General features: G+C 33.1%; 3 protein-coding genes and 1 pseudogene across 3 annotated transcripts; 1 reads left to right on the forward strand and 3 right to left on the reverse strand.

Annotated features, from left to right (window-relative positions):
• Positions 1-5,454: 5,454 nt before the first annotated feature.
• Positions 5,455-9,765, forward strand: LOC140960504 (pullulanase 1, chloroplastic-like; annotated as a pseudogene).
• Positions 9,766-9,990: 225 nt separating this feature from the next.
• LOC140960505 (monocopper oxidase-like protein SKU5) lies at positions 9,991-13,801 on the reverse strand. Its single transcript, XM_073418794.1, has 7 exons — positions 13,301-13,801; positions 13,029-13,138; positions 12,690-12,960; positions 12,046-12,545; positions 11,571-11,939; positions 10,820-11,076; positions 9,991-10,694 (listed from the first exon to the last, which is right to left on the reverse strand). The coding sequence occupies exons 1-7, from the start codon at positions 13,439-13,441 to the stop codon at positions 10,633-10,635; spliced, it is 1,710 nt and encodes a 569-aa protein (XP_073274895.1). The 5' UTR covers positions 13,442-13,801; the 3' UTR covers positions 9,991-10,632.
• A 1,396-nt stretch (positions 13,802-15,197) lies between these two features.
• LOC140958618 (ras-related protein RABC2a-like) lies at positions 15,198-17,903 on the reverse strand. The gene is made up of 6 exons (XM_073416136.1): positions 17,508-17,903; positions 17,046-17,114; positions 16,908-16,973; positions 16,545-16,666; positions 15,858-15,986; positions 15,198-15,652 (listed from the first exon to the last, which is right to left on the reverse strand). Exons 1-6 carry the CDS (start codon positions 17,659-17,661, stop codon positions 15,542-15,544), a joined length of 651 nt encoding a protein of 216 aa, XP_073272237.1. The 5' UTR covers positions 17,662-17,903; the 3' UTR covers positions 15,198-15,541.
• A 2,799-nt stretch (positions 17,904-20,702) lies between these two features.
• LOC140959625 (AT-hook motif nuclear-localized protein 14-like) lies at positions 20,703-26,757 on the reverse strand. Its single transcript, XM_073417552.1, has 5 exons — positions 26,319-26,757; positions 25,419-25,471; positions 24,363-24,494; positions 21,380-21,532; positions 20,703-21,197 (listed from the first exon to the last, which is right to left on the reverse strand). Exons 1-5 carry the CDS (start codon positions 26,713-26,715, stop codon positions 20,916-20,918), a joined length of 1,017 nt encoding a protein of 338 aa, XP_073273653.1. The 5' UTR covers positions 26,716-26,757; the 3' UTR covers positions 20,703-20,915.
• Positions 26,758-27,600: the final 843 nt, after the last annotated feature.

Below are 27,600 nucleotides of genomic sequence, written 5' to 3' on the forward strand. Positions count from 1 at the left end.
AATAGAGAATGGTATTATATATTTTTGTAAAAATTTTCTTACATAATTATATTTTAGGAATGGAGAATATCACATTATCCATACCAGAGAAGCAATTGAGAAAATGACTATTCATGATATATATTTTTTAATAACTTTATTTACCGGAAAAATCACAATTATATTACCTTATTCGATCATTTTAATTGGACGATAATTTCGTTACAAAAAATAAAATATACAAACAAGAAACGCGTACATCATATGCTAACATATATATTATCCTTAGCCAACCTTAGCAAAGTTGCAAGAAAATTTAGGCCTTAGCTTCAAGTGGTATATCTACATGTATTTTAGTTTAAAGCAATGCTTTATGTGTGTGTATATGTTTGCAACGCCTCGAGACCTATGAAAAAAAAGGTTTTAAAAAAGGGGGAAATTTTTAAAAAGTAACTCTTTTACTTTACCCCCAAAGAAAGAAAGTATCGACGTGGGACTACCAAACAAAGATACCAAAGGCATAGTATCAGATAATGGATAAGTATATAACCACTAATTCACATTCACAAAGATTTGAACACATTATAAACAAAGAACGTCGTACGAGAAGAGAATATCTTACGAATCAATTTTATAAAATACATCACTTATCTGACTTTATACATGAAAAGTATTATTTTTTAACGTCAAAAGTATTAATTTTCACTCAATTTATGGATCATGTTGATTTATCTTACATATATAGGTTTATGAGACCGTTTCACATTAGATTCACTCTACTATGAAAACTATTTGACTCATCACGAATAATATAATACTTTGTATCATAAAAATCGAGCTATTGCTTAATATATTCGACCTATGTATTGTGAAATTTAAGTTTGAGAAAAAAAATGTATACAATTTTGTGGGTAACCCTACATCTAGTTGAAGATTAAGGATAAAGTATACAACTTAGAATATATTTTATATACTGATTTGAATATGACAAGAGAAGTATTGAATAACATATTTAAATATTGGAAAGGGATTAAAATATTTACTTGTGGGTCAAAATAATGTTTGGTTTGTAAAAAGATTCATGTGCGAATTAACATTAAAAAAATTATGAGATTGTCTCATGAATCAATTTTATGACACATATTTGATTCGTATCATGAAAAATATTGTTTTTTATGCCTAAAGTATTACTTTTCAGTGTAAATATAGACCGATTCGACTCGTCTCAATGATATAGATTCATAAAACCGTCTCACAAGAGATGTATCATGAACTAATGTACAATTTTTGCTGCTTTCGAATTATTAATTTCGTGCCTTTATATATAATATAATATAGCATTTAGATATAAATTTATCTGACAATCCAAGTTAAGTATCGGCTCTTCTATAAATAAGGTATCTTATATTCTGTGTGTGTTTAATTATTAAATTTAAAATGATTTTTATAAAAATAATTATTAAAACATATGGTCATTAGAAAATAAAAATGGCATCAAATTTTTTTTAAAAAAATAATTATAATATAATGGGACGGGCTTCGCTCTTTTACGGGCTCTACATGTCTGGGCTTCCTTAGTTCGGAAGTGGGCTTTTGAGATGTCATGATATGTACAATATTTATTTTAAAAATTAAATATGATATGAAAACTAGTAAAATAATATTTATATAATTATAAAATATTAAAATTTAAGTACACCTTATTATATTAAATAAGACAATAAATAAATAAAACAAAATCCTTTTTTTTCTGTCTGAAACGATTAAATTCAAGAAAATAGTTATAGAATAGAAAATATTATTTTACCAAAAGTTAGCTAAGTATCGATATTTCTTGGTTAATTAATAGTGTAGATTATCATTATCATTTCACGAATCAGATTGCTAATTGATAACCAAATTAAAATAAACATATTGTAGCCCCATGCGCTTCTGCTGAAGTTGAAATTTTGGCTCGGAGCAAGTGTATGGTTTCCAAAATCGTCGTCTTTAGACCAACATTTCAAAGACGATTTCAGAATATTGGGAGAGAGATTGTTGATGACGAAAACATCGTACTTGTTCATCAAAGTACATGATTGTGCTCAAAAGCAAAACGGTTGAGAACGAGATGATGAGAAATATTTTTGGTGACATGAATCTCGTATTTGGAGAATATATGGATTGGTCTTGACCTATTGCCGATCTTTAATGTTCAATTTATAGAGTGAACTAACGGAGTGTTTTGGAGAGCTTTTGCTTATTTTAAAGTGATTATTGTATAGATTATTATGAAGTTGATGAGAAACTAAAATAAAGAGTGTTTGGAAACAGATGTATCGAACCAATAGAAGCTAAATTTTTAATGTTTAGAGAATAATTGCTTCCAAGCTTATTTTTTTAGTTAAATGACAATCATATCCTTAACAATATAAAATCGATTTATTTTAATTATATAAAATTTGATACTCACACCATCAACAATGTGTTTATACGATTATTATTACATTATGAATATTTTATGAAAATTAATATTTTTGTAATATGATTGATTGAAAAAATATATAAGATTGATAAAAATAAAAATGACAAATCTGTATAAACACAAAAAATATGTATAAAAAATTCTGGAAATGCAAATTATATAAAAATGCAAAATATTATTTAAAAAATAAATGTAATATGATAAATATTTTAATCATATAAATATCAAATTGTAATTTTAAACCCTAAACAAAAAATAAAAGCACAAAAAAAAAATCACATTCTTGCTTCTAACTTTTTTTTATAAAAGTTATAAAACTCAAAAAATCTTCCATGCAGCTAGAATCGAAGAAGTACTTCCTAGAAACTCTTCAAATATTACTTAAAATATATTATAGTAAGTCGATTATGTTTGCATAGTGAAATATGTATACGTGGGATCCTGTGATATCAACAAAAAATATAAACTAAATCCCATTCATATAGAAGGCAAAAACTTGTGTGAGACGGTCTCCGAGTCGTATTTTGTGAGACAGATTTCTTATTTGGGTCATCCATGAAAAAATATTAATTTTTATGTTAAGAGTATTACTTTTTATTGTGAATATCGGTAGGGTTGACTCGCCTCACAGATAAAGATTCGTGATACTGTCTCACAAAAGACCTATTCCATATAGAAATTGATGAGATGGTCCAAGATTTGAATAATTGATGAACATTATCGTGTGTGTTGATTCACTTTATTTACGAAGATTTCTTTATTTATTGTTGATTTTCCTAAAAATACATTTGAAATGACACTGAATTATGTGTTAAAACTTGACCTGACGCGTAATTAATTCAATTTAAGGATCTTACGCATTAAATGGAAAGGAAACTCGTAAATTAATTATACGATTTTCTTTTTGGGAAGAGATTCTATCTATGTTTAGATAAATTTGTAAATGCTAATTGACGCGCTGACTAGGAAAACAAATTAAAATCTATTATTTTCGTGAAAATGTGTTTGCATCGTATAATTATTAATATATTTTTAACAATTCTACCAAAAACTGTCAAGGCCTTGAATCAAACAGGTCGAATGACGTCTAAAATACATTCAAGAGTTTATCTAGTAGATTATTGTATTAGCTCGAGAGTTTATCCAGTGCACATCTAAAGACATTGGCAGCGAATTTCCAAGTCATAAAAAAAAAAAAAAAACACAATCCATGAACGTAAGATTATTCAAAATTCGATCTTATTTTTGCCATAGCATTAGATCATAACAAAATAACCTAGGAATTAATAAAATCATGCAGGGTGCAGCCAGTCATACTGTTTCTCTAGTTTCTTCGGAGGGTTTGTATCGGAGAAATAGATACCATCTTCTTTTGCGAACCAATAACACTGACCAGTGATATTGCACAGTGGATCAATCCAACGCGAATTATACACATCGAAAGTTTTGCCCTTTTCTTTCCACGACAGATAACACGTGAACAAGCTACCGAAGAAGCTCTCGCAAAAACGGAAGTTAAAATTTTGACCCGGAGCGAGCGTGTGGGTTCCGAGGTCGTCGTCTTTCGACCAACATTTCACGGACAACATCGGAGTGTTGGCAGGCAGATTGCTGATGACGAAAACATCGTACTTTTTCATGACGAAACATTTTTTCTTGCTTTCTATGGATCGTCCTCGTACAGAAATGGTCGAGAGCGAGAGCGAGAGGAGGAGGAGTATAGGTAAGATGGATCTCATCTTCTTTGGAAAATAACACATCAGTACTATCTCATATATATATATATATATATGTGTGTGTGTGTGTGTGTGTGTGTGTGTGTGTATTACCACCAAGAAATTATCATTTAAAGCCCATTGATAAAGGCAGTGAAGATTTGAATAACTGATGGATTTTATGAATTTTATGGAATGTAATCGTTAATTAGATCCACCAGATTTCAAAGTTGATTATTAAAAGGGTATGTTTTTGTGAGACGTTATCACGAATCTTTATCAGTGAGACGGGTCAACCATACCGATATTCACAATAAAAAGTAATATTCTTAGCATAAAAAGTAATACTTTTTCATGGATGACCCAAATAAAATATCTGTCTAAGTACGACCCGTGAGACCGTCTCGCTCAAGTTTTTTCCTTATTAAAATCATATTGACCAGATTATAATAGTATGAGTAACAAAATTTGTATTAATTAGTGATTTTATCATCGAATAAATACGATTCATGTACTATACTTGGTGTTTTAAATCGTGTTTACATTATACATAAACAAGTTTTGTTTGGATGAATTATTAAAAATTAAAAGCATTAAACATTATATATAAACAAAATACTATAAATTAAAGATAAATATTTGAAAAAAATGAATCAAGCATTATATATAAACAAAATAATGTCAATTACTGACAAAACGTTCGATTCATTTATTTATTTATTTTACAAATATTTCAAGTAAATAAAAGATTGAAATAGTTTTTAATAATTCGTGCAAACGACATTTGTTTAAGAAAAGTGTAGTACAATTTGGAGCATCAAGTGCAACAGATGATTTGGGATGAAATCGTTTGTTCCACTTATTGTTCCAAACCATGCTACACTTTAATCAAATGAATAATATTTGCATGAATTATGAAAAATTAAACGCACTAAATACTACATATAAAAAATACAGTAAATTACAAACAAAATGTTTGACTCGTCTTTTTTTATTTATTTATTATTATTGTATCTTGTTTATATATAATATTTAGTGTGTTTGATTTTTAATAATTCGTGTAAACGAGATTTATTTGCACAAAATATAGCACGATTTGGAGCAGATGATTCCGTTCCCCTCAAAGTTAAAAATAAATCAAAATTATCATAATATAATCGAAATACATTACCAAAATATAATTTTTAATAATCGAACCGGTTACTTACGTTAAATTAAATGTTCATGAAATCACAATTGTATTAAATTCGTCCCAATTCGAAATATATATTAAGATATAACGAATCTCAACTGTATTTGGGAAATGTCTCTTATTCATTCATCCACTCCATTTTTGGCTACTTCCAGGACTTGCTGGAACACTTGTTCGCCTCTCACGTCTCGCTCGCTATTGCTGAGTGTGACTCGCCGTCAACGCCGCCCCTCCCGCCGCGTTTTCAGGCTCAATACTTTTCCTGCAATTCAATGCTCTTCTGCCATGGCCATTGATGGGGGATCCAGTACTTCTAGTCGGTTATATTTCTATCAATTTTACTTGAGAAAACGTTTATCTTCAACTGTTCTGGTTGTCGTGTGTTTATATGAAACTGAGATATGCTTATAGTCTGTGGCGTTGAGATGGGAATTTAGTTTAGGCAAAAAGAGCGGGGGTTATTGCTAATAAATCAAACGAGGATTTGAATCGTTTTGTCATTTTGGATGTATAAGGAGCTCCCTCTATGGAAATCCTTATTAAGGACAAAGTTAAACAAAAAGTATCGAAGATGACTCGGGTATCAGTTATTTATATTTATTGATAATGTGCTCTTGCAATATTAAGGTATTGCAGGAGAGCTTGTTGTATTCTAGAGCATTTTGGGTCACTAAATCAACAATTTCTTGGGATGTGGATGGTGGAGATGGTTCATGTTATCTTTATGGCAGTAAAACTGCTAATTTGTCTGTTGCAAATGGTGAAATTCAAGGTTTTGCTAGAACAACATTCTTTTTATTTTATGGGGTTGGAGCACTCATATTCTTTGCTTGTCATATAGGCTATGATGCGAAAATTGACTTCGGAGAAAGTAACGATAAACTTCCGGAACATGTAAGATACTTGGTGTGTTTGTGTATTTATAGGTTCACTCATTCTAGTGTTATTAAGCTTTGATTATCCATGATTGTAGGTAATTGAAAGATTTCCTCACGTTAGAGATTATAAATCTTTTCAAGTTCCTCTGGCTGTACGTCGCAGGTTTACTCAAATACCAGTTGGCTGTTGCTTTTATAACCTGTAAGTTCAATACACTTGCTTCATGTTTACTTTCTCAAAGGAGCAATGGTAACAGCCTATATACATTTCATGCATCTGGAATTAGCTTGATCATTCTCAAGTATTGTATTTAACCTCTTGATCTTATCTATATTATTTTTTTCAGTGACATATTTTACCAAGCAAAATTTCATGACGTATCATCGTATGTTCATTGTTAAGCTATCAGCACTTTCTACCAAACTAAATAATATAGTCTTGAATTTTCCTGCTTCAACATAAAAGAAGTGTTTCATAAAGATATGAAATAACTTAGGGAAATTATTTCTGTCGATAGAATCTTAGCGGCTTGAATTTGCGGCTATTATTTCCCTTTATCAATCTCTTTATCTTTGACACATTCATTAGAGCAGTTCCAGACATGCCTCTTGATATGTATGTTCACGTGTAGCTGGAGGCAAATGCAACACCATAACTGGCTATTGTGTTGCATTTGCCTGGTGTTCTTGATGAATTATTCTCTTACGACAGCCCACTTGGCCCAATTTTCCCCCCCAATCCATTTCGCTGTACCCCTGGGCACCTACTGCACAGGAAAGCACAATTATTCCAGTTTTTCTTTTCTTCCTTTTTTTTAAAACCCAACTTCAGTCATACATTCTGTATATACAACAGGACGTACATGTGCTCATATATAGGGAACCAGAGGGTGGGGATCATTTGGAAGTTGTCCAGCTAGAAGAGCAGAATGGAGTTTGGAGTGCTAGTGGACCATTAACTTGGAATTGCTGTAACTATGTCTATGTAGTATCCGTGTACCATCCTAGCACCTTGAAAATAGAAAAATGTATGGCAAATGATCCATATGCAAGGGGGTAAGTAATATAAAAATGTTTATTTATTTACAGTACTTCTGGAATAACTAGTATAGTGAATGATTTACATACACAGCTATGTTGTTTGTGTAGTCTCTCAGCTGATGGAAAGAGAACCCTGTTAATCAATTTAAATTTTGAAACATCAAAACCTGAAGGATGGGATGATTTGGTTGATGAAAAACCGGATTTTCTTTCTTTTTCTGACATCAGTATCTATGAATTGCATGTGAGAGATTTCAGGTAAACAATGATACTAGCTTCTCATAAAAATACTTTATGGCTTTCTATATCTGGATTTTGTGAGTCATTCTTGTTGAAGTCTTGAAGAGTTGTTGAATGAAAGGTAATCTAAATATCCAAGCATGCAAATTTGATGGCAAGGGAATTTGAACAAAGTGGATTTGTTTTTCTTTCTCACATTCTCTTCCTGTAATTGTACCTATATGGACTTCCGGAATCAACAAAGGAATTAAAAATACGTAATTGAAAACAAATCCACTATGTAATAGAGTCATTGCCTTAAAAACTTTTCAACTATTTTTTCCTATTATCTATCTCTCTGTGTTGCAGTGCCAGTGATAATACTGTTCATTCTAATTTTCGTAGTGGCTTTCTTGTCTTTATTTCCATGGTAAAACTTTGAACCAGTTTCTTTTTCAAACCTGATATCAGTTTTTTTGATCCTGTATTTTTGTTTTGTCTTCCTCGTGATCTTTTCAAAATTAACAATCAAACAGCTCTTAGTTTCTCATAATTATCAGTTTCGACAAACACCTTTCTGCACAACTGTTTAGAAGCACAGCCTTTACCAAAGGCAACAAAAATAATTATTTATACTTTTGGTAGTTGGTAGTTGGTAGTTGTTGCTGATGGAGTTTTTTTTCCACTTGAAGAACTCTGCAGGAATGCTTCATCTTAAGAAGTTATCCTAGGCTGGTATCACACACGTCCATCTGCTCCCAACCTTACAATTTGGTGGTGTTGATGATGAGAAGGGTAAATGGAATCATCTAGGTATGGTTTTGTTAACTGTATTGTTCCTTTCTATTTAATCTGTTTCATCCAAAAATTTACATGCATTTGTTGATTGTAATCTATCCTCAATCCTTAACAAAATATTTTAAATATTTGAGATGAAGTCCAATTGTAGCTTGAAAATAACATCCAACATTTGGTATTTGTGGATTTTCTTATGACAATATATTTTAGACAACAGCATTTTTGAGAAAGCAGGATGATATTTATGTTATTTAGAATCAAGAATCGAACATTAAGACTTTTGCTTAACTCCGAGTTTGTGTTTGAGACTTGGGCTTCGGGGGTTCTATTGAGTTGGGCCAAGACAGTCAAAACATTTGTGACCAACCTGTTGAAGGTTTACACAAGAAGAATCCAAAAAAAGGGTGGTGGGGGGATATTGGCTTTGAATGGGTTGGGGAAGGGGATAGAGAAATAATATGTTTCTAACAGAAATAGGGGAGAGGAGGGAAAAATTTATTCAGTTATTTGTGTTTTCAAAGACATCTTCTTTTGAAGGACTTCGATCACGATATCTGTAAAAGAGTGCTGTTTCTATTGAAATAAATTCCTTATCATTTCATTTCATTTTTTGTTCTTGCCTTCTGCATATACTTGAAGTTAAATCTGTTTTTCCTATCAGTTTGCTCATGTGAGGCCAAATTAAGTATAAGATAAGACACTTGAAGGTAGTCTCTATTTGTTTGGCAAACTTTTCAGCTGTCTTTACTTTTAGCTGCTAATCCATTTGGGAGAATGTGTGAGTACTATTTCTTCCATTTGTTGCTGAATTCTGCAAACTGCATAGTTCCACATGTACATACTTTAACTAAGTCGTTGTTTTTGTTTGATTGTTTTCCTGGTCACAGTTCATCTTTTCTTTGAATGAATCTTTCCTTTCATTCTTGTTATTGAGATATGTTATCATATTTCTAGACCTGCCTCAGAATGATGTAAAACTTAAACAGATTTTCAGATACTTCAATCATTTCAACCGGACTCAAACAGGCTCAAGTCAGTGCCATACAGACCGTTGATGGACATAATCGGGGGTGAGCCACGCAGTCCTACTTGATCAGTGCCATGGATATAATTGTCCACGTTTTTTGGCTGGTTACTAATTTGTTCAATCCCGTTTGGCTCAAAATTTTCCCCACCCACCTCTGAAAAGCTATAATCCTGTACTCTGGGGTGTCCCAGAAGGAAGCTGTGCAATCAACCCAAATGGTTTTAGCCGCGTAATAGAGTTTCGCAAGATAGGGTTTCTGCTCATGACATTGAGACCTTATTTGACATTGTGAGTTTAAAGGTAAATATAATTCTCGATGATACACAGATACTTCATGTCTTGGTGTTGTCTCTGAGTATATTTAACATTTTAATAGACTCCTGTGAGAATATCTGTGGATGCAAGATGTAGGATGAACCATTTGGCTACAAGTATAATAACACTTTCACAGGTTTGGCTCAACTAAATTCATGATTCTATTCTTTAGTTGCATTATCTCTTGTATGCGGTTGCATATTGTCCTCGATTATTCGGAAAAAAGTTTAAATTGACACTTTATAGTAATCAACAAACCCTTGTCAAGTAAAGTTCTATTTACGTGGAAAATGGGTAGTTTAGGCTAGTATATACATATTTTAATAGGTAGGTAGAAAGGCCTAAGATTTAAATTGACTTCACATTTGGAGTATTTGGTAGAATCAGCACACTTCCCATTAGAAAGCGTTTGAGTTAGCAAAAATGGGTATCAAATTGTTTGTTCATGCTGGTTTAGCTGCTCAATCAACTTAAAACAAGAACATATCCTCGACAGTCGGTTCATGCTGTAGTACTCTGCATGTGTGACCTTTATTCATCTTAACATGGATTTATAAATCAAACCTTTAAGTCAGTTCTACTTGTCGATAGTTGGCTCATGTTGTAGTACTATGTATGTGACCTTTAATACAGATGAATTCAACAGATGACATTGTTAAGGACTCAACATATGATTCGCCTTCAGGTTGTTTCAGAATACCCTCTAGGACGACTTCTGTTTATGTTGAATCTCGATTGAGTTGAGACAACATTTTTGTCTATAGAAATTTTTAGTTAACAATAATGAAATATATCTATGTGTTGTTACATAATACCACAAGGCCTTCTAAATAGAAGATTGATCCTGGCCTTTGGCAAGGGAAGTCAACATAAGGAAAAAATCATTATTCACAACAAGAAAATTAAATAATATTTCCATCATAGGAATCATGGCTGCTGAATCAAAATACATAATAATTATTTTCTAAAGAATATTGGAATTATCAAATGAATATGAGGAAATTTCACCACCCTGGTTCAGGAGCTGGTGCACTAGCAACTGGAGCAATAGCTTCATCAAAAATCCCTGTTGAAAACACAACCAAATCATCAATGCCAGTTCGAAACAACATTTTCAAAGTGGATCGAACTTTCAGATGGTATAAAACGTAAAGCATGAATATGAATCATGCGTAGTTAGAAATAACGAACCACATAGGAGAACGTTTTCGGGAGGAGGACGTTCCTTGGCTGGGTTGGGATCAGCATCATGAACCCTAATGTAGAGTTCTTGGCCCATGTACCAATGGAACAAGTTTTGGGATCTCAAATTCCACATCCCTGGATTGTCAAGGAATGCATACACTGCGGTCCATCTTCCTGGATACACTTGCACAGTGGACCGGACAACCGGGTCGTATAAGTTGTAGGTACTACGCGATGCAGGTGTCCATTCTCCTTCACCGAACCTATATTGTGCATGCAATTCAAACAATAAATCAATATAAGGAATCACAGTTATATACATAATCTATACGCAGATTAGATTGATTGTAATACATGAACCAATATATTCGTTAAATAAATCAAAACAATGATCATGTCAATCTAAAAATACATAATCTCTTTGCATGATTCTCATATTTTAGAGTTTGTTATGAATGGAACGATTATATTTCTTCTGATATGAGATGTAGATGTTTCAACCGAGTAGCTTGATATATACTAAGGTGCTATATGCGTGTTTTGTGCCTAAAATATGAAAATTTGATCGTATTTATTATTATACTTAAAGTATTTTGTTAAATAAAAAATCATATCGAAAGAATGGAGAGATCATTATTATACAAATGTTATAACTTTGGTGGTTCTTTCTAGACTAATAGCCTAGATAATTAGAGATATTCATAACCCTGAGTCAACAGATCTATAAATTAAGAAATAGCAAACAAATGAACCTTACCCCACGACATAGAACCCGAACCCATCCAAATGCCAGGAATCCATGTCGTCAAGATCATTCTTGAACACAATCTCTATCCACCCTTTATGAACTCCTGTCACTACAAAAACACCATATACGGCACCATCTTTGACAGAACGGACAGGAAACACATCGAGTTGATACACACCCGAACCATTTGTGAATTGATCAGCAAGTTTTAATGGTGTGGTGGGAGTTAGATATGATACATTGTTCACTGTATAGACTCGTACACCATTGATGATGGCCTTGGATCCATGAAGGACAAATGTTTGGGTTAATGTTATGTTTGTGACATTGAATGTGCCTTGTGGATTTGGTCTTGCTGCACCTGCAGTCATATTCCATCTGACAATACACACACAATCAAATTAAATAATTGTATAAATTTTACCATGCATCTGTGTAATAACATAATACAATTTCTGTCCTAAATTAGGATTTAATAATTTACCTAATAGATCTAGCTTGATCGATTGAAAAATCAATGTCGAAAGGATCAGGCCCCTCTGGAATTGGCCCACTCGCCATTGAATTTGAATTTTCATAGTGTAGTATACCTTCGCCGACGAGGGAGGAACCATTGGATTGGCTATCAGTAGTATTGAATAATTTTGGTGTAGCCACCATGTAGTAATCAGATTCATCTTGATTCGCTGTCACAAGTACCGAATATGATTGCCCTATGTGAACATCCAGGGAGTCTAATGCGATCTGGTTTGTATAAGACCCTTCTGTTTCAACTAGCACCATTTGATGTTTCTGAATTCTGAAATTGAAACTGAACAGGGTCCCCACATTTGAAATCCGGAGTCGATAGGTCTTGCCTTTGGAGACGGTGAAAGACTCGTATGATGTCGAATCAGGGCTTCCGTAAGGAGCCTTGCCGTTCATTAAGAACACCTTGGGGTACACATCATGAGATAATTCATCTTGTAGCATTGTCCTAACATCCTGCACAATGTTCCAAGGAAAGAAAACATTGTTAATCAAGATTTTGTTAACAATTCATAATACCAGTTGAACGAACAGTTCACTCTATAACGTAAGTTTTCGAGTTCTTGTCGGCTAAGAAAAAAGCAAGAGCCCACGTGTTACCTTAAACGAGTTGTCCATCCAATCACCAATCAGAAGATCAAATTCGGCTTCCGGTTTTGGAAAAGGTACGAGGATCACATTTCGATTGTTGACACGAATGGGACCGAATCCTCCTGCAGCCTTTTGAAAGTTGATGGAGGGAAAATAAGAGTAGGTGCCTATCTGGTCTTTGGTCTGAAAGGCGTAAGTCCAATTCTTTCCAGGTTCAATAGGACAGTTGGTGCCTGAAACCCCATCTTGCCATGAATTTAGCCTCTGTTGTATGCCATTCCTGAAAATTCTAACACAGTTTTATTTTTTTCAGGTCCCACACACACACACATATATACACACACGTACCATGTGAAGAGCAAAGGTTCATCAAGATTGTTGAAGACGTTAACATGAATGATATCGTTGGTAGTTGAGTTTATAAGTGGCCCTGGAAACATTCCATTTATTTTAATCACCTGCGCAAAATTTCATGCACATGCACATTATTCTGCCGCCATCAAACCTCTACTTACGACGCTTATCTGATCGTATACACACACGATCATGATCTATTAATCGAAAATTTTATATGTTACGTCATCGAAATATGTATAAGATGCAGAAGTGTGATGACTTACAGGCTGAATATTTGACGCTGGATGAACAAGAGTGTTCTCTGAGGTAACAATCCATTCATGAAATATATCAATACATCTCACTTCTGTGATACGAAAAATTATGGCCACAACAACAGTTAGCCACTTCATGAAACACTGCATATTTATTGATTCGCAGATTTTAGTCTCTAATTATCTGAATATGAATGTAACACATTGATTGAACGAATTCTGATATATAAAGTAAGTTTATATGCGATTCTGTTGAAAATTTCAAGTGAAATGTCCAAGAAGATCAAAGCTTTAAGTTTTAGAAGTATGTAGTCTTGGTATATATTCGGAAATTACGATAATATAGCCGGCATTTAATATAATTTTTTGTGAAAAAAACAATGTTTTTTTTTCTTGTTTAACTTGGTCAAGCCAGCTGGGTTTAATTTAGCTAAGTACTAGCCATTTGTAACATTATATTGAATACTAAGTATCAACGAAACTTACATTTTTTGTTCTGTAACTTACACATTTTCCAAATCGCGATGCAATTTCGTAGCCAATTTTTCTCTCCAAGAAATGTATGCATCATGATTTGGAGAAAGAATTTGGCTATGGTTTGATGTTTGATGCTTGATGTTGTCGTAGTTTTTTCTTTTTTGCAATGAATATGCTATATATGCTCTCTTTGTTTTGGCAGATGGATATTTCTGGTATTGGAATTTGTTGGTTATTTTATTTTTTAAAAGTGATATGGATTTTAGTTTTTATTATTATATTAATTTCCTACGTGGAATTTAAGAAAAAAAAAAGAGGAGAAATTTGTTAAATAACCTCAATCAACTTTTTTTTTATGAAATTGACCTCTTCAAGTGTATTTGAAATATACTTGAGGATGTCATTTTCTTAAAAAAATAGTTGACCGAGGTTAAAAAATAAAATACCTTAGCCACCAAAAATCAAAATCCTTAAATTCATTTTCCAACTCAAAATTCGGCAAAGACTTAAATTGGAAAAAAATTGCAAAATTATTGTACTTAGAATGCAAATTGACTTATAACAAGATTAAAAATAGAAAAAATACAAGTTCAATTAATTATGATTAAATAAAGTAAAATTTAAAAAAAATATGATACAAAGTGGCGATGGGGAAAATATTTTATTAAGCAACTGTTTTCCTATTAATGAATTTCACGCTCTCATTATCAAAATACCAACCAAAAGAAGAAATTAAAACTTTCTAATTTTGAACGAAATGAAATTGAAAGTTGTCTTGTTACATCTGTCGCTTTGGTAAGAAATAAATAAAATAAAGGTTTTTTTTTTTTGAATTTTACAAATATTAATTACATTAATTAAAAAACATGGTAATAGATTTATGAGGTGATATACATGAATGAGCCCATTAAGATCGGGTTTAAACCGGGTTTTGGACCTCCGGCCCATCCATAGTCAAGATAGAAGGCTCGTGATGGATCTCAGGTATTCTCCTATAAATATCAGGTTTGATAGTCTAATTAGGCATTCACTATATTGATTCTTAATAGAGTCTCTAGCTGCTCTCTCATTTTTATTCTCAATACCTGACTTGAGCGTCGGAGGGGTTACGTCGGGACACCATCCTGGCCTCTTATAACGGTCTTCTTTGTGATTTCAGACCTAGAGTAAATTGGAAGTCTGCATTCAAAATAATATCAACTACTAAATTGAACTTTATATTTCTAGTGAATATCATGGGGTAAATCTCATTTAAGGGGAGAATTCGAATTGTAAAGGAAATGAGTAATTTCTGGACCTCGAGTAGAAAAAAAAATTAGTGAGGCAATAACATTTAACAGATACATCAAATTTTGGCCATTTTTTCAAATAAAAAATATTAAATATTACAAATATAGTTTTCTTATTTGGTTTTTAACCTCGCAGCAACTCGAGAACATATGTTTTCTTGTACATAACAAACAAAGATCGATCTCCTTCATGTAATTTATACACAACTTCCAGTTTATACGACATTTTTCTTAAATTATCGAATAACACAAACTGTGTGCGACAGCTAATTGATATTCTGTGAAGATTTAAAAGAATAAAGAGGAAAAAAATGAAATGAATCTACACATGACAAATGGGAATTGCAAAACGATGATCTTCCCGACGAAAAATCAGATGCATGGATCATCACCACACGATCAATTTTCTGTTATGAACAGCAAGAAGCTGGGTATTGAGAAATATCCGGTGGTAGCCGTCGTTAGCAGACATTGTTTTATATAACTAGAAGCAGCATTTCTGGGAATGTTTGGCCTGGTAAAATTGCTTCTGCTTTAAAACTTGGTTCTTCAAAGGTGTGGATCCTTTCTCCAGTAAGCTAGGTACTTCCAATATCTGTAATACAAATTAGATACATATTTGGCATAAACTGTGTGAAATACCAGAAAAATACCATGGCATATCAAATTAAATCTGATGATTCACATGATAAATAGCCTTGGTTGCTACAACAATGACCTTTTATCGGGATCTTGATTATTGCATGTAATGGAGAGTGCAGAGGAGGGAGTAAACGAACAGTGTCGAAGAAAGTACATACCTTGACGGCGAGCTCTTTAAAACATTCCTTCACATTTTCTTGAGTCTTAGCACTACATTCATGAAATAGACACTTGTGTTTCTTCGCAAAAGCCAGCCCCTCCTCCATGGCAACAACCCTCTCACTGTCCTGAAAATGAAATGTATCGGTTTAACTGGTCCAATATACAGATGAATGCATGAAAAAAGGCTCATAAAATATGGATAATGAACCGGTTAATAACTCCTTGTAGCTTAGGGAGACAATGATTATATCAAACGACAAATCTTCAGTTTCATATTGGAAAACACGACAGAAAGCATTGATGACGGAAAAGCATCTTTCAACATACATAATGGGATTTGATAGATATTTATTCCCAATGTTTATTGCGATAACTTTGCTATTAAATTTGACATTTTGCATATGAATTAACAACTATCACAGATATTAAACGAGAAAATTCACAACCAGCAAGAATGCACAAAAGAAAGTAACATGGATGGCACATGTTGATGCTGTCGCCCCATCAAGCCTTTCAACAGATATATCAACAATTTTCTTATCTAAGAGATGTGGCAACCCCCACCCCCAGTTTCTTATTTTACTCGAATATCATACATTGATTTGATGACATTTACCATCCTTAAACATGTCATTTGAGGGTAACTTGTCGGGGTACTAAACTACTGGTAGTATAGAACTTACCCTATCAACTTTGTTGCCCACTAGTATCTTGATACAATCTGGATTCGTGCAGTAAAGCTCGAGTTCCTTCGCCCAAATTCCTGACAGATTCGTAAAAGTCTCTCGTCTTGTCACGTCATAAACTGAAATAGGCGTAAACCGTGCACCACTTAGTTCAATAGCAAGAAATAGAAACAATAAAGGTCAGTAGGAACATATAGCCATCTGCCCATGGTTAAGAATGCAATAGAAAAAGATTAATTGGAAGGATGGATAGACTATAACAGATAAAGCGGCATAACTCTTTGACAAATAAATGAAGAACTCAATGAATCAATATCATTTCCAAAATCAAAGAGAGATCTTGGGGCAGCAATGCCGTACCGAGAATTATTCCATGCGCTCCTCTGTAATATGAACTTGCCAACATTCCGAACCTTTCTTGTCCAGCTGCAGAATAAATGTAATATAAACACATGTAAACTTCTATGAAACCAATTCCGTCTATTAAATTTGATTTACCTGTGTCCCATATGGTTAGTTTCAGCTTTTTCCCACCAGTTGTTAGCAGTTTTATCTTGAAATCCACTCCTGAAAATCGGACAATTAACATCAAATATCAATCTAAGCTGAATCATATCAAGAAATCAAGAAGCCAAAGCCAAAAAGAGCAGCAGATGAATCGGATCAAACCATTCCATTTGCAACCCTGTAACAATTTTCTGTACTACCCTAAACATAATGAACGCAATATAATTTCAAAACTGCATCATTCTGCTTAAATTTCACCTCCTTCCTCTGCGACCACCAACTTCATTATTCCTTAGTAGCATACCACCAAATAATCGAAACAACAACTTAAATGGGCAAATTAAAATAAAGGTAACTTTCTGGTTTGATGCAGATAACATACGCTCTTTAAATTTTGTACTCAAATCCAAAAACTAAAATAAAATTCGATGCACAGACGAGGCAGCAGCATACCAATAGTTGGAGCAAGATCGTGAGGAAGCTGCTGACATTTTGTAATGAAACTGTGAAGAAGACTGCTCTTTCCAACACCTGAGTCACCAACCAACAACACCTTGAAAGAATAATCGTAATTACTGCCAAAGCACTCGTTTTTTTCCGAACCCATGATTCGATCACGCAAATCCTCTCACCATATACAGTCGAAACTTCGTTCAAAACAAGAAAAAAAAATCCAAGAATTCTTGGCGCTACTTGCCAGCTGCTTCGGTTGGTGCAGAGTTGGCAAAGAATGACGTTTTGTTCGAAACATGCGTACGCGAGATACATGGTACAACTGTCACGTTTTCATTGAGCCGGTTGTGAGATTTTGAATCGACACGCGCCGGCATTTGGAGCCCGCGGCGGTGGAACCTACCAGGTGTTTTGGATAATTGTTTCACTACCCGACATTTTTCTTACGTGGAATTGTTGAATTTTTGTTTGAAATTTGAATTTTTTTACCGAATTTCTTGATCAGATTGTGGGACAAAATCGATATCAAGCCCTACCGATCTTGAATTTGGGACAAAATTTGAATTAACATTCGAATAGTTACAAAATTCAAAGTTTTGAAAGTGCTCATCTATATGTTGGGTTTAACTGAAATGGATTTTGAATGACAAATATATTCAATAATTAGTTAGATAATTAAAACTAAAAATTTAAATTTGAAGTAATTAAAATAAAAGGTGTCAATTTGTCATCTATGAATTTTAAAATATTTTATTTTCAAATCCGAAACCACAAACATATATATTTTATAATTCATCCCTTTGTTTAAAAAATCGACAATTTTTCTCGGCGCATAAAAGCGAAGCTTCACGGTCCAATTCGAAAGATCGTTTACTGTAGTAATTGAAATAACTGAATTTTCGGCTGTTAAAATTTAGTGTTAATGTTTCATTATGTTAAAAATAAATATTTGTTAGCATATATAATGTAATCATATGGAAGGATATAATAGAACTATATTTGGTCAACTAGATTACATTTTATGATGAATTTCGATCTTCTAAAAAAAGTAAAATGTAAAGCTTATTTATATGTCCACCCGGGGAAAAAACTCTGATTCCCTAAAAAAAAAGCAACAAATAATATTTTATTCAAAAATATATAATTTTCATTCAAGAATTCCTCAATAAGTGGACTTTTAAGATGAACAAATTAGTGAATCTTGTTTCATATTTTATGGATAAATGTGTTTCCTATGCGTTTTTAGAATAAGTCAGTCGAATGCAGTTCTTACTTTTCTTCTTATGTTTTACATATTAATTTGACAACTTTTAGACTAACTGTAGATTTTAACAAAAATAACCAAGAACTCGTCTGACCATGTGGTTTTGTATCTTTTTGCAGCAATCTCAAGACAAGAAATCAAGGCTTCCCTCTGTGACTTGAGAAATCTTGTGTTCACTTCTTCATCCTTTTTACTACTGATTAGCGGATCGTTCTTACCCTTTGATTTTTCATCCTTCTTAGTTGTATTAGTGATCAGTCGATCCAGCCCAAATTGTTCGAGTTCTTCATGCTGTTCAGAAGTAGCATCAGGAGAGGATTCATTCATCTTTTCATCTGCATTTACCAGCTCGGGCACTTCTTTGAGGGTGATAGCTTCTTCCATATCATCGCCTTCAGTTGCAACCGGTAGACTTGATATGGGATCTTTTATTCGTCCTGTTGCTTTTGAAAACTGAAATATATTCCAAGGTAAACTGTTTATAAGGTTCTTGGTCTCATTAGGCAACTTAACAAACTACCAACACACTCCCAAATATTGATAACTACATCTGAATAACTTCAATGATCTTATAGTTAATTTTCAAATGGGATTTTGGTCATTTTACCATATAAAGTTTTTGGTAGAGGGAAATGAATAATGACCAACCATTGGCATAACACGAATAATTGCCACAAAAGATTCTCCTTTGCAAGAATTCTTAAAAATATTACTGCAATAATTTCACAAAACCTTTGACAACCAATTATACTAATTCCACCTGTTCTGGAACAGAGACACCCTAGGGGCTGAATGTAACGGCTCATTCCATGGGTAAATTGGGATATTAAGAAGACAAGGTATGGGAAAGAGCCAAACTGAAATCTGTCTATGCATTAACGAGCGGTATATACTCTTTTTCTTGGTCCACTTAATACAAAGATGTAATCTCAAATTTGGGGTCATTTCTTCACAAACAAAAACAAAAAAAAAAAATCAACAGCTGCATTTCTGCTCAAGATATTAACCAGAAATCAAGCAATGACACTGATATCTTTAAGTATGTGTGCTGACTGCTGACAAAAATTTGCTGTGAAAAAGATACTGGCATCAATTAACTAGTCAGTTGGAATCTGGCTATATATATATGTTTGGTTTTATTTTCCAGCCCACTTTTTTCCTTTTAAGAAAATGAAACCAAACAGGACAGTCTCTTCCCAAAAGCATATTGAAATAGGTCACCCGCCATTGCCTTGATTTTGCCCTGGTTGGTTACAATGTTGCCGGAAAATAAATCTGTTGACTGCAACCAAAAATTACAATTTGAGTACCCAATATTAGAGAGAAACTTAAATGTGGTCCTTTAAATTCAAACAACTGACAGTTTTAGTCCATTTATTTTTTATTATTATAATTGGGGAAGGGTCTCCAGTAAATAAGATTTTACTCAAATATCACAATCCAATCAGTTATCATCAAAGTTACGTTATTTCTGTAGTTGGAAAACACATTTTAGAATACGTATATTTATCGATAAAAAAATATTTTATAAGCTCGATGATGTCCAAACACCCATTTTTTTTATTAAACCTAATTTCAACCCCTTGATCGAAAAAAATTCCAAAACCAAGAGTATGTTTTCTGTGAGAAAGGCTCACAAATTTATTTTCGTTAGACAGATTCATTTTATATATATTTAAAATGAAAAATAATACTTTGAACTTAAAAAATAATATTTTTTTGTTTGTACTCAAAGCTTATCCATTATATTAAAGATATTTTAATCCTGCCTTTTGCTTTTAGCAATTTGAAGCTAAAAACGAAGCTATAGAATTTTTAAATCTCATTAATAATTTTTTCCTAAAATTATAAATCACATTCATGTTCTAAATATAGCACATGAAAATGCGCAAGCACAAGTAGCGAGAAATAATGAAAATAAATAATTCCTCGTCATTAAATTTAAATTTGAATTTATCGGACGGAATTTCAAAAGCAAAAATATATTTACTCTAGCAAGCTAGATCCGTGTTTTTGTGAATAAACAGGAGTTAGATGCAAATGCAAACATAGTTGGCGATCTGTATGTACAATGGTAAGTCTCGACGGATTAATAAACCTAAAAAGTCAAAACATCTTACGGTAGCAATTCATCTGAAACTGTTTTAATCGGAGATGTGGTCATAGTCGCCATTCTCAGGTGACTGGTGCAGGCCATGATGACCTGTGTTGCCCTTCCATTCCACTGAATGTGAAGGAGTGAATTGCATGCTTGGGTGTTGCACCAGAAATTGGCTCCCCAGCCCCATTTGATGAGTAGCCTCAACTGGCGATCGGAAGTTTAAACTTGGTATTGAGGTCAAGTTTGCCGGTGATGGCAGCTTACCAGAGGAGGCATCTCCTTTGGTGTCTTTCTTGGAGTCAGTAAGGAATGTACCGATGATTATCTGAATTATCAATAACATAAAAAAAATTCGTTATTCCTGCCTAAATTTTGAATAGACAGATTTCTTAGGACTAAAAATAACATTTATCGTGACTCTAAACTACTATTAAAAGAAGAAAGATGCGCCATGGAAAGAAATAAGTAAAGGCAACACATTGGCAAGAAGATTAAAAAAAGTATAACCTGAATGGGGCCAGCTGCTGTGAGTGGCCCACCGACTCCACCACCGATGATTTGGCCATCAGAACTGGACAAACACACACCAAGTCCTCCAGTTTTCCCTCCAGTTTCAGTACGAATATAAGATCCAGAGAGAGAGAGTATATCAAAGTGACCCTAACATGAATTTCAAGATAATATGAGCTTACTAAGAAGAACGTGTGATTGATCAGAGAAGAAAAAATACTCTTGATAACAACAAACAAGTTCCCAGCCTAATTTTCTAGAGCCAAAGCAATTTAATAAAAAGATTCTCAACTCCAAGTAGTGCTTGTACTCGTAAGCTTCATGGGACATTTTTCTTTGGCATAGAGCTTAAAGCCTTGTAACTAATTAGCATTCCTGGAACTGTTAAAATTTCATTAAAGATGCCAGGATATGTTTCTTAGACTAGTTTATGTGGTCGGAGTTACATGGAGGAAGATGGATGTTTCGCATACAAATATGATTTCTATCATGTACTACTGCATAAACTTCACAGACAATCTAACATTGTTTGAAATTATAATGCCAAGAAATGGTAGGTTATGCCACTCAGATTTTATTTCTACGACGCTATCTCACAAAAAAATGGATAAAGAGAAGGATTCGACATTGGTTGATTATGGTGTTGGTAGCCAATTAAATAATTGCCACATTTTCACATAATACCTGGTGCTTCTTAGTTTGTTAAATCTGAATTTACATCGATTTATATATGTTTATGCCAACAGAATCTAATAACTTTAAACATGCATCGGGCGTTTCTTATTTGAATAAACGTAAAATATTAGAAGCATGCATATGTTCATAGAACACGTGTTTATACACTTCAAAAATCATCATTTGTAAGGCCCCCTTATTGACATGGTACTTCCAAGTTACATAAAAGGGGATTTTATAGGAATTATTTCTTCTACATCTAAACTTTTAGTTTATCATTTATTGCACAGTAACTAAAACAAGCTTAGAGAAAATTTAGGAGTGCCTGCATTAATAACTAAAGGCTGATGGAACATGTTGATCAGTAAGGCATAAACGCCTTCTTTGTTTTATTCAAAGTTTCTAACTTTCTGAATAATAAAAGATAATTACAATCTCAAAGTTCTGCAGAATATATAAAATATTTCTACCACTAATGATAAGATATCAATCTAATTTAAATAACAAGATAAAGCATTTTACTTATCCTAACAACCTTATCAACACTTATCAACAATAACTATAACAGCTTATACCTTGTAAAGTGAAACATTTTAGTTCCACTGATAAAATTTAATTTATTTGATGGTTAAAAACTAGGTAAACAACTTTAAAATATAACAGCTTATACCTTGTAATTGAAACATTTTAGCTCCACTGACAACAATTTAATTAATTTGATGGATAGAAACTTGGCAAACAACATATATTCGAAGTACACCAAAATAAAATTCATCACTTCACTAGATAATACTACCATACTTATTACAACTTTTATCTGGAATTTCACAGTATCAGAATTTAATAAACAAGTCAGGTGGCCTTTGTCTTATATACAAGAAAATATATAAAAAGGAACAATGTGTTCAAGTTATGACTCTTGGTGAAGAATTTTTTTTTTTTTTAATTCAAAAAAAGATGTCAAAAATTCCCTATGAAAGACATGGTGTAGTGCATGTACTTCAATAAACCGTCATTTGCTTTCATAAACATTGTGGGACCAATCTAAATTCTGCAAGAAAAACTCTTATAATTTATAAACAAATCCATTGACGTGGCCATGGGCATTTAAATCCTCTTATGCTTACATAAACACCGCCCCTGATTTTTGGATTTGTTAAAGACAATTCTTTTACACTATTAGTCAAATATTCTTATGAAAACTTTATTACAATAGATATGTGAAAACAAATGAAAGCTTTCAAAATATCAAATGAGCTTAAAATGCACATAAAATGTGAGAAAAAAAATAATTTAGGCAACAATCAACATTAATCATTGGGCAAAGAGGATAATAAACTTTTAAAGATGAAATACATTGCATAATTTTAAAAAGAAATCAAAGTTCAACTGCTATCAGTACCCAAATTAAAATTGGTAGATTCTTTTCTAAACTATTGATGATGGTATTAAATTTAAAGTTTGGCCAATTACATTTTTTAAATTGTACTGTGAAATGTGACTCCTTAGGATTTTTAGTTATTTCACATGTAAATATAAATTTAAACTGCTTATAATATTCAGCAAGACCATATCAATTGAAAATTCAAGTTAATTTCTTTTAATTAAGTAAATTTCTTCATTTTTTAAATAGAAAAAATTGATTTCTAGTAAATGGAAACGTTAACCTGTATTCTTTTTGTGTATTTCTGAAGAGGCCTGAAATTTATGCATCATATTATTTTTTTAATTGAAAATATACATGTTGAATTATCAAAAAAGTTTCTCGTCTTTTCACATGTACAGATAATATAAATAATACCAAAAAAAGTCCTTCAAACATAAATCTATTTCATGTTCTTTCAAGCATTACATTATTTCCTAATATGTATGTACTCTCCAGCAGTCAGTAAAAGAATTTGTTTAAAGAATGTATATTTCACTTTTTGAGTTATGCCGTTTAAAAAATTGTCATTTAATTCTTGGAAAGGCATCAATTGCATTTCATAAGAATTAAAGTAATGGCCAACTTAGCATGCTGGTCTCTGGCAATTTAGTGTTGTGAAGGGTACTTGTCAACTGAGAAACAAGAGGGAAATTAATGCCAAAGATCAAAACCTCAAGGAAGTTGCATTCAACTTCTTCAATCCGTATATGTCATGAATTCATCAGAGAACCCTATCCAATGCATATGTGAGAATAGGAACCAAGCCTCAAGAAATTTGGGAATTAGAAGAGGAACCCAGATGATTGAAAAAGTGCACCAGTATATTCATTCTCTTTGAAGGACAAGGTTTATCAAAGAAAACTGAAAGTATCAATTTACCTCATATGTAACACTACCCCCAGATGTGGCCGGCTGACGTAGAGATGCATTGGAGACTGAACCAGATGCTGAGATAATGCATACTTCACGTTGATTTTGTTGCATAAACATCATTATTTTTTGATTCACATCCTATTAGAAACAATTAGTTGCATCAGGTTCACTATTATAGATATGACGTCAGAAGGTTAAAAAATTTGCACGTAAACATTGAGCTTGAATCGAAGAAGAAAAGTGAAAGTCCGAAACATCATTAATTGCACAGCATCATGTCCAACAAGCAGAACTTGAGAGCTACTCCATAATAGCCTATTTAACTGCAGACTAAACGTTTCAAAAAAGGTTTTGAAGGGGATTTGTGTGAAAGATCGAAAGTGACTGGCAGCAAAAGACCCTATATTCGCAATGTCAGTAAAAGAAGTAAGCATGAAACTACACAAACAAGAACAATGGAGAAAGGAAGACAGAGTCATTTGGTGGACCCACAGCATCCTTTTCCTCCAAATATCTTCCTCAACTTTCCTCAAGGTCCAAAATTTCACACTTTCCAATTTTTTATTATAATCCATCGTTGTGTGTTACTTTGGAATCTTGCCTAAAACTGGCATAGTGTAAATACCATTTTTAATTACATACAAACAAGTCATAGAGCGTATTCTATAACCAGGATTAGCCAAGCTTATGTTGATAGCTTGTCATATGTAATTCAGTAAGTTAACCAGTTGTTACTTTACGATCGATTAATTCAAAATCAAACAAATTAAAGCTGTACATGATTGGAAGTAAACCCACATTCGATGTGATTATCAGAAAAAAGAGCAAGTGTGTGCATTAATCATGGAATAACTATACATCTGATATCAACTGTGAACATACAAGATGCAGTGACCACACATCTATCGTATGAAGAAAATGCCGACAATCAGAAATATTAACAAAAGCAAGATAATATTTCATTTTGGCAAACCCTTAAAATACTGAGAGAGAACAGAATTTTGTGTTTATCCTAACATGAAAATGAAAAGAAGGTTCTACAATTAACATTTATATACGTACTTCTCCAGCAGCAACAGTAACAATGTGAGGACTGAAGCTTTGACCCACATTGCCTGCATCGACAAGATAAGAAAAGGGGTGAATAAAATAGATAATTTCGCATTGTGACGAATGGAGCTTGGTAAATTCTAAATCGCATAAAAAAGAGAGGGTCCGCGGTAAAAACGTATGCTTACAAGATAGTATGGCCATGATAAAAACCCAAAGGAGAAAAAACACGCTTGCGAATGACAAAAGACACGGAATGTCTTGGGGCAAAATCAGAAGATCATACCAACCAGAAGTTATAGAACACAGAACTGGTTTAACTCCAGGATCCATCCCAAGGTATCTACTTTTCTTGGATATCACGCCAAAATTCACATTTCATCTAAATATTTATATCCTTTTAGCAAAAATTTATGTTGAATTTCTTCGCTTCTGTTTTTACACAGCTAGGCAGTGCATTAGAAACCAGAGTCCACAAGCATGACTTATCGCACAACCAGAGGAAAAAAGAAACAAAATTTTAAATTATATCCTCTTCTCAGAACGATTATGTCACCAAGTCCAAAAAGAAAGCCAATCAAACTTCAATACTAGACCTTACATAGTCAAATTTGTTTAAAATTTGAGAATACCATCCGGGAAAAGGTAGGTGAGGTATTCCATTGCCTTTTTTTTCCTTGCAGTAATGAAAATATTTCTTCTGGATTTGAATCAAAGAGGTAAAGCAAAGACAACATACAAATCAGTGAAAACTCGGCGTCATAACTTCTCTCTGTTTTATTCTACGATTAAATCCAAGAAAAAAATTATCATGCAATGGAATATCACGAAGAAATTATATTATGTGTGAACAATGACGTCATACACACATGCATCAAAAGGCATACAACCGGTGAAATATGACAAGAATACCTAAAGCAGCGAGCTGAGATTTCTTAGAAGAATAAGCAGATGAGCCAGAGGTAGGAACGCCGGGACCAGCTGCCGAGGCCGAGTCTCTCGTCCTCGGGGAGGCCGAGGAAGCAGAAGCCGAGAGTCGCTTAGCTGCGGCAGCTTGCTCTGGAGTGCCGTACTTCCTCGGCCTTCCCCTCTTCCTCTTCACACCCTCGAGAGACGAAGAAACCGCCGACGAGGGCACAGAGTGAGGGTACAATATACTCCCGGGGTTGCTGTTGGACACGACAACTCCATTCGTAGGCGCGGGAGCGGCGGCGGAGGGCGGGGGCGGGGGTGTCGTCTGGTGGCGGAGTTGTGGGTGGTAGTAAGTGATGAACCCGCTGCTGCTGCCGTCATTATTGTTGAATTCCATGGGAGATTTTTGTGATTTGGGAATTTTTTTATTTTTTTTGATATTTTTCTTTTTTGTTTTTTAAAACATTATCTGTTTTTTTGTTTTCTTTTTTAAAACAAAAGGATTATCTTTTAAGGGAGGTGCGTCATCAGCCATTGGATTCGAATCGTTTGCCATTTTTGACTCTTTATTTATTATTTATTTTTATTAAAAACTTTATTTATTAAATTTGAGATTTTATTTCTAATACCAAATATATTTTTATTTTATTTAATATTATATATTAAAATATATTTTATTATCATGAATTCACTAATTCACAATATTGAAAACTATCTTAATGCTATCCAAGTTTAAATGATCGTAACACTTAATTTTAAAAAAAAAAAATCGTAACAAACTTTATCAAAAAAATTATTTTAAAAGATCGTAATTTTTTTAAAAAATAAATAAATTTATATATCTTTTAATTATTTACATCATTAGTTTTTTTTTACGAAAATTACTTGATATAGAAAAAAATATTAATGTATAGAGTGAGTCTCATGTGAGACATTCTCACGGATCTTAATCTGTGAGGCGGACCAATCCTACCGATATTCAAAATAAAAAGTAATACTCTTAGCATAAAAAGTAATATTTTTTTATGGATGACCCAAATAAAAGATCTGTCTCACAAGTACGACCCGTGAGACCGTCTCACACAAGTTTGCATATATACATTAGGCAAAAACTCGTGTGAGACAGTCTCACGGGTCGTATTTTGTGAGACGGATCTTTTATTTGTGTCATCTATGAAAAAGTATTAATTTTCATGCTAAGAGTATTATTTTTTATTCTGAATATCGGTAGGTTGACCCCTCTCACATATAAATATCTGTGAGATCATTTCATAAAATACCT

The sequence above is a fragment of the Primulina huaijiensis genome, chromosome 15, assembly GCF_012295235.1.
Source record: "Primulina huaijiensis isolate GDHJ02 chromosome 15, ASM1229523v2, whole genome shotgun sequence".
Lineage (NCBI taxonomy): Eukaryota > Viridiplantae > Streptophyta > Magnoliopsida > Lamiales > Gesneriaceae > Primulina > Primulina huaijiensis.

What these genes read in the sequence shown, in the direction of transcription:
- LOC140960505 (XM_073418794.1), bottom strand. Translation starts at nt 13,441, where the DNA reads ATGCAGTGTTTCATGAAGTGGCTAACTGTTGTTGTGGCCATAATTTTT. An exon ending in GAACCTTTGCTCTTCACATG is followed by an intron (nt 12,961 to 13,028) that starts GTACGTGTGTGT and finishes TAGAATTTTCAG; the next exon opens with GAATGGCATACAACAGAGGC. An exon ending in GATCAAGCTAGATCTATTAG is followed by an intron (nt 11,940 to 12,045) that starts GTAAATTATTAA and finishes GTGTATTGTCAG; the next exon opens with ATGGAATATGACTGCAGGTG.
- LOC140958618 (XM_073416136.1), bottom strand. Translation starts at nt 17,661, where the DNA reads ATGGGTTCGGAAAAAAACGAGTGCTTTGGCAGTAATTACGATTATTCT. An exon ending in ACTAACCATATGGGACACAG is followed by an intron (nt 16,974 to 17,045) that starts GTAAATCAAATT and finishes TTTATTCTGCAG; the next exon opens with CTGGACAAGAAAGGTTCGGA. An exon ending in TGGGCAACAAAGTTGATAGG is followed by an intron (nt 15,987 to 16,544) that starts GTAAGTTCTATA and finishes TTTCATTTTCAG; the next exon opens with GACAGTGAGAGGGTTGTTGC.
- LOC140959625 (XM_073417552.1), bottom strand. Translation starts at nt 26,715, where the DNA reads ATGGAATTCAACAATAATGACGGCAGCAGCAGCGGGTTCATCACTTAC. An exon ending in ATCTCAGCTCGCTGCTTTAG is followed by an intron (nt 25,472 to 26,318) that starts GTATTCTTGTCA and finishes TTGTCGATGCAG; the next exon opens with GCAATGTGGGTCAAAGCTTC. An exon ending in TTACTGTTGCTGCTGGAGAA is followed by an intron (nt 24,495 to 25,418) that starts GTACGTATATAA and finishes TGTTTCTAATAG; the next exon opens with GATGTGAATCAAAAAATAAT.